The sequence below is a fragment of the Etheostoma cragini genome, chromosome 3 (assembly GCF_013103735.1).
Source record: "Etheostoma cragini isolate CJK2018 chromosome 3, CSU_Ecrag_1.0, whole genome shotgun sequence".
Lineage (NCBI taxonomy): Eukaryota > Metazoa > Chordata > Actinopteri > Perciformes > Percidae > Etheostoma > Etheostoma cragini.
The window spans coordinates 25,692,482-25,704,495 of NC_048409.1; the positions used below are offsets into that span (position 1 = coordinate 25,692,482).

At 40.4% G+C, this 12,014-nt stretch overlaps 1 protein-coding gene across 3 annotated transcripts in view; it reads left to right on the forward strand.

Moving 5' to 3' along the window:
- The window catches only part of sgsm2 (small G protein signaling modulator 2), a 70,051-nt gene that overhangs the window by 33,979 nt on the left and 24,058 nt on the right, over positions 1-12,014 (forward strand). For all 3 annotated transcript variants that reach the window (XM_034867429.1, XM_034867430.1, XM_034867431.1), the window contains exon 3: positions 9,590-9,758. In XM_034867429.1, coding sequence (XP_034723320.1) covers positions 9,590-9,758 — 169 coding nt within the window. The remainder of the gene's footprint in view (positions 1-9,589; positions 9,759-12,014) is intronic.

A 12,014-nucleotide genomic window follows, 5' to 3' on the forward strand; every position in this document is an offset into this window, starting at 1 on the left:
GTGCGTGCAATAAAGTGTCTGAAAGATTAAAGGAAAATGGACAGAGTGAAAGACTGAATTTGTCATACTTGTGAGATAATTGTGAGTGTATTTCGTTGTGTATCTGAGTTGACTGTTATATATGAGTGTTATTGAGCCCAGCGAATACACCAGCTCTGAACTTTCATCTCAGGCATTAGCACAGGTGTCTCTTTACGTGTCTCCCTTCCGTTCCTCCATTTTACATCATGCTTGACTTATTATCCTGCGTTCCCTTCACCTTTTTTTCCTTTCTGACTCACCTCAGGTATAATTACATTTTACTAAGCCCTGCCCTGAACCCACTAATTCCTCCTATATCCGCTGTATCATGCGACTTGGGCTTGAGGACTGCAGTCTTAGTCCCAGCAGACGCTGCATCTCTCGCTCTGAAAAGCTGTCGCCACAGCTCCGACTCAAACAGCCAAGGTTGCAGCTCAGCAAGCTGCAGAAAGGCAAAGCTACATTGGTCCTGCTAGGGCTGAAGTCCTGCAAGCAGCAGCTGTCGCAACGGTTTATTTCCAGTGGCAACCGAAAGCAGATGCAGATCGGTTGCCATGCCAACCTCGCTGACCCTTGACCATCACTGCTCCCTCCATCCTCTTTCTCATCCAACATCCTGCCATCCAACGCAAGAGAACAGGAAAAGGCGTGAGAGGAAAAAAGCTCGAGAGACCGAGTCAATTTACACTAAATCTACAAGCGACGATTCAGAAGACCTGATCCTCCTCGCAGGTTAGCCAAACACACACAGTCCATCCAGACTGCTACGTGCCAAACACTTTTAACACTCTCAACTCTAGGGATATTTTATAGGTTTTTTATTGATTATTGGGTAATTGCTATTAATATTCAAAGCATTCTCATAAACAGCTTCCTATCAAATTGTATAAAAACTTATACACAACAACTCGTACAATATTTTAGGAAATTTAAGTGACCTCCGACCGGTCTCGTGACAAAGTTGAGCCGACCAGTCACATTTGAGTTGAGTTTAGCGGTTGTTACAGATTTGTTTAGTTAATGCAAAAGTAGACTGTCATGCGGTGACCTAAAGTTAACAACTAGTTAAGAGAAGTCTCGCTTTGCCAGACCTTCCTCCACAGCGCTTCAGAGGAGGGTCTGGCTAGTCCACACAGCGTTCCAGGATGGAAGAAACTCATGCTCTTGTTTACCGGCATTTCTATTAACCCCTTACAGTCGTCTTGGATGGAGCGGAGCCACGGTGTCTCTGCAAAATAGCCTCAGGAAGGAACTTCTTTTGGTGGAACATGTGTACGGTGGCCTCAAGAAAACAAATGCAAATTAACAAAACAGTTTCATTAATTTAACAACACATGCAACACAACACAATGAAATACAATAACGTGCTGCATATGTCGAAACAATGCAAAAAGAAAAGCACACAAGCCTTGAAAACAAATGCAACAAAAAAATCGCTGCATCCAGATTCCACAATGGAAGTTGTCCAGGCCTCTAGGGGGAGCGCTAAGTGGAGCAGCTTGATTTTGTCTTTTTATTACCAAAACTTTACAGACACGTCCCTGTAAAGACGTGTAAAGAAGACGTGCCAGAAAATGTGTAGATTTGTTGTAGTATGCGGTTGTGCCACTAGGGGGAGACTCTTACAAAGGGGGGGGGCACCAAAGCTCCGCCATAAAAGAAAAGCACCTCCATACCCTCTGAGCGAGCAAAAGAAGAGTTGCAGCGTGCCTCTCTTTGCTCACTGAGGCAGTCCTGGTAACAAACGCTGAAGCAGAAAGTTGTATAAATCCCAGAGTTGTTTGAGGGCGGTGCGGTTTTAGCGATCTGAGGCCTTTACACTAAACTAGCATCTTGAACAGGAACAGCTGTTCGGTAAGAGCGGAGTGTCAGACAGCAGGACTCATCACAACACAAAACAGGTTAACTGTATCAGCAACACTCTCCTGCTCGGAATATACATGTCTAAATAAAATAAATTGACAGATAAGGAAGAGCGCCAGTATTGTTTGTCCTTGGGGACATCTGTCCAGCTGAGCTAATGTTGGCTACAGTAAGTAGGAAGCCGCTCTGCAGGTTGAAATTAAGTCATTATTTTGTGTTATCTATTTATCAATAAATATAGTTAAGTCAGCGGATAAAACTTTTATGAAATAGAAAATCCAGCATATTCTATAAATTATTAATGATTAATCGATTATGAAGGCGGCCGACTATCGATTAAAGAAATTGTTTCAAACTTGCATCCCTGCTACTAATCTTCACGAAGCAATTATCAGTGTTTGGCATTTCTAAACATCATTTCTTGATGTGTACAGTGAGTCTTTCTTTAACTCGATACAGTAGAAGTAAATGAAAGAAGGATTCTTGCTTATAAATAGCAGCCACTGGCTACTGGAAGCTGTCCCCCTTTTTAAAGCTGCTATTGAGAAGACTCACTGACACATTTTATAACTAAGGTAAGACTGGAAACAAAATCTTCCATGGGTATTTATGTAAGGAGTCACAAAGACGAAGCTGAAACGGCAAAGAGCAACCCAGCTTCCGTAATTGAAATTCCAAAATGTTCCCCATTTGCCTAAATGAATTTATGTTGTGATCAGTGAGATTAAATGAAATATTGAACCACGGATGTAAAAAGAAAAAAAAATGTAAAAAGTTGCCTAGAGCAGCTTTAATTTTGGCCTAGTCAGTTTTTTTCCTAATACATTGGAGGGAGGATTCATTATTGAATTTGGCCTCATATACGGGGTTGAAATGCTTCTGTATGGAGCGCCTGATCTCTGCGTGTATTGAATCGACCGTGTTTTAGATCCTTGTTAATTCAGCTTTTTATTCAGAAGAGGAAGATTAGGTTATGTTCTTTTATTTCAAGGTAATAGTGTTGCTTTGATCTAAACAATAACAGACATCAGGACTTTTATTCAGGCAATTATATTTGAAATCCTGCAGCTTGAAGAAATGCTGCATAAACATTGCCTTTGTCACCTGTTTAGCAGTATACTTTGTGATTCCCTTGTGGGAGTTTGGCAGCTCCAGGAGAAAGTGGTAGGAAAGAGTGAGTGTTTTCCATCCTCTCTGCTAAAATCAATTTACTCACTGCCGTTTTTCACCTCTCCATCATGTTATTTTCCCTCTTGTCGTTGTTCCACCAGTGTCTCCCACTATCACTAATCTTTTTTTTTCTTCTATCTGCACCAAGTTTAGGAGCAGCAGCATGACTCATGAAGTCAGACAGGTATAGTCTTCAGAAAGGAATAAAAATAGTCCAGAGTACATTTATATCAGAAAAAAGGATGTGATGAATCTAAATTAGAAATGACTTAACCAGAGACCTTATGCCTGGGCTAAATATGAGACTGCTCTCCAACAAGTAGACAAAGTACATTTAAATGATTTAGCTACACTATCATGTTAATTATTTATTGTTTGTCATGTTGAATTTAGAAGAAATATATTAATATTGTAGGTATATTGGCCGGTGTAAGATTATCTTGCTGCAGGGGCTGAGGGGCCACCTGAACGCTCTCTCTGCAAATGAAAGCTATCCAGTATTAACGGCTCTAAGCCTGAATCACACCATTTCACAACCCAAAGAGATTTTGGTGTTCAGAGGGGAGACTCATGCAGTAATCACTTCCAAAAGTCTTTCCTTCAAGGCTTGAAAAGATTGCCTTCTTTGCAAAGCTTCTTTAGCTCTGAGGTCTTACTCAGAGGTGTGTGTGTAGGGGTGTGTTCAGTACATTATGTCACGGGCGATTAAAAGCTAAGTGCGATTATGGATGTCTTTGTATCTGTACTTGAAAATACATACAATGATTTGGTCTCATGCTGTCTACAATTGGCCACTCATCCACATAAACAAGAAAAATGTACAACTAAGAACATACTCCAGAAGTATGAGCTGCATTGCTACTGTTTTCACCACCCAGGATTTTTCCTTTAAGGCATGAAGGTATGAGAGCTACAAATCCACCACGAGACAATCCACCACCAGTTACATTGAAACAGTAATGCCCAATTATGTCACATAAACGGTACACAAACACCCTGTGTGTCTGTCAACTTGCCTGAAGTTACCAAGGTTTATTAAAGTCATCAATCACAGCTCGCATGATACATGCAGCTTTATATTCCCCAGCGCTGTTATGGTGAATAGAGAGACTCCCGGTTATGTCTTTTGTTGATATCAGATGAGGTATTCCATACTCAATACAAGGCTTTTTTAAACAAAATAACAGCTCATTACTTAATAATTCAAATACACCTATTATTGGACCCCAAATTATTGATTTAAAAAAAAAGTTTTTCCAAAAATTAAAACATCTTAAGATTAATCCAACATATTATTAGCAACCTGGAGGAAACCCAGACCACCACTGGGCCACAGGTCAAGGGACAAGAATATTCAGCTAGTCTTTAATAACCATACCAATTCACGTTTCACCAATTCAGACAGCTGTACATTACATTGCATGTCATTTAGCTGACGCTTTTATCCAGATTGCTATATTTGTCAGAGGTCCCCCTCCTCTGGAGCCACTAGGAGTTAATGTATGGCAGTGCGTCACATCCACTGCGCCATCACTGCCTGTTGATAAGGGAATGTTTTGTTTTAGGACTGTCTTCTTTTGGAGGTCGGTTGGCCAGCTACACTTTAGCATACTTCTCAGAGACAACGATAGGCTGAACTAGGTTTGAGCATCTGTGTTCAGGCGCCTGCAATATCTTTGTTCACCTAAAAGGTTCAGCTAAACATAGCGACTCCAGCATTACTTTAAATACATCTTTAGGAAGACAGGAACTACACAATAACACATACACTGTACTGCCTGCTTAATTGTCTCCTCAATTGAGTGTTATGAAAAAGTATCCTGAATATTCTTCGTTCTTTGTCAGGATAGTAAAAATACACAAAAATACATTTTTTTTTCTTCTCTTATCAGCTTTTGGGGTTGCCTGGTAGCCAAGTGGTTTTAAGATTCAGGCTCTTTCACATGCTCACTGCTAAATTGCTAAGTTTTATCTATCTGTCTGTTATACACAAAACAACTCTCTGGTTCTATCTTCTGTAGGAATTCAAACTAGCTCTATTGGTCTGTTATAGGTTACATTTCTTCCAAACCTCTTTGTCTTTGCAGTGGGTGCCAGCATGTGTTTGACTGGGTACTTTCGGGAGAGATTTTTGGGGGATTTTGAAGGCCTAACCTTTCGTCTGCCATACATCGTCAGTCAGACCGGAATGTTGAAGAGCCTGACATACAGGAAGGTTATCTGTAGTGATGCATTAAATAGAACACTGAGACTTTGTTGTAGACATGAGGCACATTGAGAGAGGTGACACTCTGAGAGCATCAGCAGACACACAGAAAACCTGAGATAGTTTGTCAGATAGACAGAAACGAACAGATACAGACAGGAAGGGAGAAGTGCAGTGCTGCCTAATTAGCTTTGTCTTTATTAAATCTGCTAATGATCTCAGTGGAGACAACTCCAGAGGTACCTGCCACTTATTTTCTATGTCAGCACAAATGCTTTAAAAGCACAATTATCCAAATTATACAGAAACTTACAACAAAAATCTACACAAAAATGCATACATTCTGTAATGTGACTGTGCTGTAACACGGCTGGGATGAACTGTCCCTCTGCTCTGGTCGATATGAAAGCCTTTATTTCTGAATGTACAGAATGATAGAAAGGATTTGATCATTAATCTGGACCACAGACACCAAAATGTGAATTAGCAGGCTGGTCGTGAGAGAACGCAGCAGAGTGAGAGGAGCTGGATGCAGTTGCTCCCATTGGAAAGCCGCTCGCATCTTCTGCTCGATTTTTGTGTATCCACAGAAACAGACGCGCATTAATGTTCCCTACAAGATTATTAAACACTCCTTATAAACCAACACTTCAACTTAAACTTTACAGCAACTAATCCCTGCTATCCCTTTGGACACCAACATTAATTTTCTATAGGATAATATTTTAATCTGCCGGGATAAAGCTGCTGTGAATGTACTGTACAATGAGCTTTTTGAGCAAAAACCTCAAAGCCTCTAAGCACTCCTTCTATGACTCCGAGTGCAGCAATAAAAGCAGACTATTACACTCATAAAGCACTAGTTTTCCCAGCATCAGAGAGAATTATATTGTTGTTGGTCATTATATTCCACTGTAATATCCACTCCATTCACCTCGTGGAGGGAAAACACATGCAGACAGCCGCAAAAGCTCAGAGCTGATATGAATTCATACTGCAGATAGACTTTTTTTTATCTAAAACTAATGAAGCTATTCTCTGTGGCTGTTGTAGGTTTACATAGAGACCCATTTGCATTAATGCAGTACTTTTTTTCAGAAACCATTTATGTAATTCTTCTTTACCAATAAAGTCAGCACATTATTAAAACTTATTAAACCACCAACCGCATACATCGAAATGAGTACGAAGCAGATTTTTCTGTTTGCGTGTATTTGAATAATCATGTTACGCTTTCATCATCAGCCCTAAAAAGGTTATTATGGCTGAGCATTAGAGCAGCAATTACAGAGGGAGGGAGATGGCTAATGGATGGTCCACAGCTGCAAAGAGACTCTTCGTTTCTCTCTCATTGTCTACATATGAGTCTATATGTATAAGGCAGAGATGTGTCTCAATTTGCACTCTTCTGTACATACATTGGCTACGTTTAGTGCATATTCATTTACACTGACAAAGAATAGCAAAATGCAGTGCATTACAAGTACCTGGATGGTGCACTCATAGCGGTTAAGAAATGGAAAATGCTCTACCAGGTGAGCTATCCAGGCGCCCCATACCAACTTATGTTCAAACTTTAAACTCCAAACAAATGTAAGTTATACATGAGTGTTTTTCAATAAGTACCATTGTAGCCGGGTCTTATTTATGTGGGAGACAATAGGTTGCAGCAATGCTCTGCCCTGTTTCCATTACCATTTAAAAAGAAGGGCTTTGGATTTACAAAACATAAGCCTACGTAGTAACTAGGGCTGGGCTATATATGAGTAGTATATCAATTTTGATGTATGACATTATATATTGTGATATAGTGTGTCCCTTTTTTTGGATTTAAAGGCTTCGTAACAGTAAGGCATTGTCATTTTTAACTTACCAGACTGTTCTAGCTGTTCTATTATTTGCCTTTACCCACTTAGTCATTAAATCAACATTACTGATGATTATTTATCATAAATCTCGTTGACCAATTTGACAACAAAACTGCCACAATATCAACATGAAGGTATTTGGTCAAGAATGTTGTGATATGTGACGTACATATAGCCCATCCCTAGTAGCAACCAATCTAAAGTCATCTTTGTAATGTTAATAACATTACAAAAATGACAAACATATGCAGCCAAACAAAAGCAGTTTAGTTCAGCAGCAGCTGCTTAGTCACACTGACGAGAGATGCCAGTTCGGCTTCATTTCTAGATATTCCTACTAAAGCAGCCGCTAACCACACTGCCTGATCATTACAGCTTTTGCTGAACTGATGAAATGTAATTTATTTTTATTTAGACAGTGCACAAGATAGCATTACCTTGTATACAGACAAGGAGAGATGCATTGCAAAGGATAGTAGCCACATTCAAATCAGGATCGGTGCTGATTCTAACAAATATACAGCTTAAAGTCCAACAGGGGGTGGCTGGAGTGGATACCTTTCTGCATCATGTTTTCTATTTCAAAAGAATTATTTGGTGAGTAAAGCTATTGATAGACCTGAAATACTTGTATTTTGATTTGCAAGTTGTGTCTCGAAGACATTAGACTGAAGGAGTTGATCCAAAAGACTAAAAAATGGTCTCTGGTCTGTGGTTTCTTTTCACAAAATTATCACTTATTAAATGCAGATTTCCACATTACTTTTTAGTTTCACAGTTTCATTCACTGTCGTCAATCGTTAGGCAGTCTACTTTTTCAACCCACCCATTATTCTTGCAGATTTATATCAAAATCATTCTGCAGCCGAGAGCCAATTCCCCCCCACAGAGATATTACAGTTGATATGATCTTATCTTTACAGGTAATGAACCGACAACAACAAGTACCCGCAGTTTAAAGGGCATGCTCAGGGACAGGCTACTACCTCAGACCTTCTAAATATTTAAAGGTTGTAGGCGGCCAGCAATTGTCCCTCATTTCAGAAAATCACATTTCAGGTGACTGTGTTCCTTTTTAATTTAAAAAGCAGCCGTCATCTCTCTCCTAGAATAAGAGATACAGAAGAAAGTATTTGCTAAAGGCATTATATCCACACACGAATACATTAGTAAAAGTATGAGAATGCCTCGAGTTGGAAGGAAGAGATGAGTCGCTGCAACATGCTGACATTTGTGCAGATACAGAGGACATTGTATGCTGTAAGAACATACATAGGTTTCTTTATATTCTTGTGCTCAGTCTAGTTGCACATAAACTGCACATAAAATGCACACATTGTCTACCCACTAATTTGCACACCTTCCAAAAGAGCTCAACAATGCACTGCACACATTGCCATGACATTGGTGGTAGACATTTCTATTTTAAGAAAAATCTGCATGTATAATCTGATGGGCAAATTTCCCATTCATTCTCAGAAGAGGATGAACATTCAAGCTTTCGTTTAGTCTCAATTGTAGGCCATTCTGTCAACTTTGCACAAAAAGTGTCTTATAATCTAACAAGCAGACTGAGCTAATACCAGTTCTGGATCTGGTCTAGGTGGCCTCCAAGGCACGATCTGAAAATGCACCAATCTTATTTTGCGGTTCACTTTGAAGTAAAACATTTTTTTTAAAGAGTCTTTTACTGTACAAGTCATCTCACTTCAATTTATGTGGAACAGCTCCTACAAAAGCACAGTTGACAAATTCCCATGAGATACCGTGTGTCAGAGGATTTAGATAATTAAAGGTACCCTGTGTGTGCCATGGGTAAAATTTCCTTGTTGGGCATCAAACATTTGAGACTGCAGATGAAATGCTCTTGATGGTTACTGAAAGGTATTCCTGATGGTTACTGACAGGTATTGAACTGATAAAGATACACTCTACAAACATCATCAAACAAGAATCAGTCATCGGCCTATCAAAGTGAAAGTGGATAACTCGATTTGAAATAATTTGGAGTCGTTTGAGTGTGAACCTCCGCCAATAAGCCATGAAAATTGCTTGCTAGATGGTCTGTGCAGAGGGAAATGCAAGTAAGCGTAATCTATTGACTTACAATTTGCATGTATCATTCACACTCCAAGCTCTCAGGAACATCTCTGAACTACTCAATACTGAAGGAACTGCTTGGTTAGTTCAAGTCGCTCAGCTGTGCAGGAAGTCAGTCAACCCTGCCGAGGAAGTGTCGGGCTGTAGTGCACACTCTCTGTGGACCAAAAAATGCAGAAGCCTGCAAAGCCTGGGCTTAAATCAAAGATCTCCTTCTTTCTTTGAGCATAAGCCCAATGAATGTTTCACACTTATTTTACCAATTATTTCTATTGTCATCTTTTCGCTAATAATCTTCTTCATCTTTATCTTTGCTCTCCTCTCGTTAACTTTACCAATCCCAACTCTCCTCTCTCTCTAGCTGCTATTGAGGCCTGCCTGAGTCACTTGCTGAAGAGACGGGCAGCTGGTTTTCTCCGCAGCGACAAGATCGCCGCCCTCTTCACCAAAGTCGGCAAAGTCTACGATACTGCTGGCGAGGTTTGCCGTAAGGTGCAGGAGCAACTCCAGCAGCAGGGTGATCTCACCAGGTTGGTCACACAGTTCTTATCAAAGAGTTTTCCACACACAAGTGTTTGAAAAAATGAACAAAACCGGGATCCACCCAGTTCATCTTGCCAGTAAATGCTGTTTGAGAGATTGATTACAGTGTTCCCACCAGGGACCATACCTGACACCACATGTAGAATTTAATTTGTGCAAATTGAGTGAATCTGCCATCCTAATTAGAGAGGAAGAGACACTCTTCTCCATTACAGCCCACTTTGTGATGAGGATAATAAGACTCATAGTGTAGCTTTAATTATGCACCAGAACATAAACTAATTAACATCAGCTGCAATGAATAGAGGCAGTTTGTGTAAGAGCTGGACACAATAACAGGAACACCCTCAATCAAATAATGTTTGTGAAAGATTATAGACCCATTTCACAGGAGACATTTGGATTTACCATAGTAGATGAAGAACCGGTGTAATTATTAACTAATTAATTAATGATACCTCCACTCATGTTACGGTGTCCCAGGGAGCTTAACCAGCCATTATTAATGTCATTAGCAACACTTAGTCTTTTTTATCATCTCTCATTTTTTATTATCTCTTGACTAAAGGTCAAAAGTAGAGTTTGTTCTTTTTCATTTAATTTGGTTGTTTCGTTAGTATTTTTACGAGGGCTGCTCTACATTTCATCCATGCAGCACCAGTCACTAGTTCAACACATGTGCTATTAACATGCAGGACACCTTTCAGTATGAATTAGTCTGGCATTGCCAGACCTTCCTCCACAGCACTGCCGAGGAGGGTCTGGCTAGTCTTCAAAACATTCCGAGATGGGAACATTTTTTGCTCTGGTTCATTGGCATTTCTTCAAACCAATCACCATCGTCATGGGCAGCGTTAAGCTCCGCACAGTGCCTCTGCAAGATAGCCTCGGGAAGGAACTTGTTTTGGTGGAATATGTTGTTTTAGTCGTGGAACAGAAAACTCAGATTGGACAGATAGTCTAGCTAGCTGACTCGATTTACCCTGCAGAGAGCAAAGGAGCAGTTAACCATAGTCCTCAGAAATCCACCGGAGTTTAAAATTACAACACAAAGAAAGCACAAGGTAACAGACATCAGCAAAAAGTCAGAAGTGGACTGTCATTGATATAGACTAGTATGGATATGTATGTTTTGGAGATTTTCAGGGGGCAAAACCACACTGAGACCACCTGTTGCACACTGCTTTACAATAACATTTATTTCCTGCCTATTTTCAGAATTTATATACATAGATTTATTTAGGCATTATCAACTTTCTGAAATTCCTTTTACACCAAGTCATTATCTCCATGTAAAACACAACGCTACAGATACACTCCGTCATCACCGTCTGACACAATCTCTGGTCAGTTGAGTTTTTACTAAAGCTAAGCAATCTGTGCACACACTGTGATAAGCCTCAGGTGTGTGTGTGTGTGTGTGTTTGTGTGTTTGCTGTTTTTCTGTGTGTATGTGCACACACAGAGAATGATAAACTCCTTTATCTGCAGGCACTTAGATACTAGCCGAGCTGTTTGCAAGCCCATTAATTGTCCATTAGCCTGAGCCACATGGCTGCAACATGTCTCTCCAGGGCTGCAGAAAGAGGTCTCCAAAGGGAAGAGAGAAAGCTTTGGGCAACAAGCACACACACATATACACACAACTGATGTACGAAAAATTAAACCCAGACCGAATGTGTAGCAAGACGTCAAAGCAACATAGCTGCGTTCTAGGATGTAAATCAAGAGTTAAACGTGTTTTGGGTACGCTGGGCACTCAGCTCTCTATCTTCATATAAGCCAACGTCTCTCGTTCATCTGTCACATCCCATTGGCTTTTATTTCCCCAGACATTCAACATTAAAGCCTATTATCGCGTATGGATCTGGTTTGCACAAGTCACACCCTTCCACCAGAATGCATACATGCATTCATGCACACTCATAAGACACACACACACACATACACAAACCCACACATACATACACACACTCCCACCCTGCCCCCTCTCCCTGTCATCCCACCTCAGGGCTACAGCTCCCATTTACCCTGGTTACCATGGCAACGTGGTTTGCGCAACTGGCGGAGAAGAGGCAGAGAGCATGCTGGGAAACAAGAGACAGGGAGGATAGACTATGAGCAGACATCAACAGTGGAATACAGAGTTTATGAAGTGAAGTGAATGGTAATTACAGCAGAGCAGGAATAGTGTGTGTGTGTGTGTGTGTGTGTGTGTGTGTGTGTGTGTGTGTGTGTGTGTG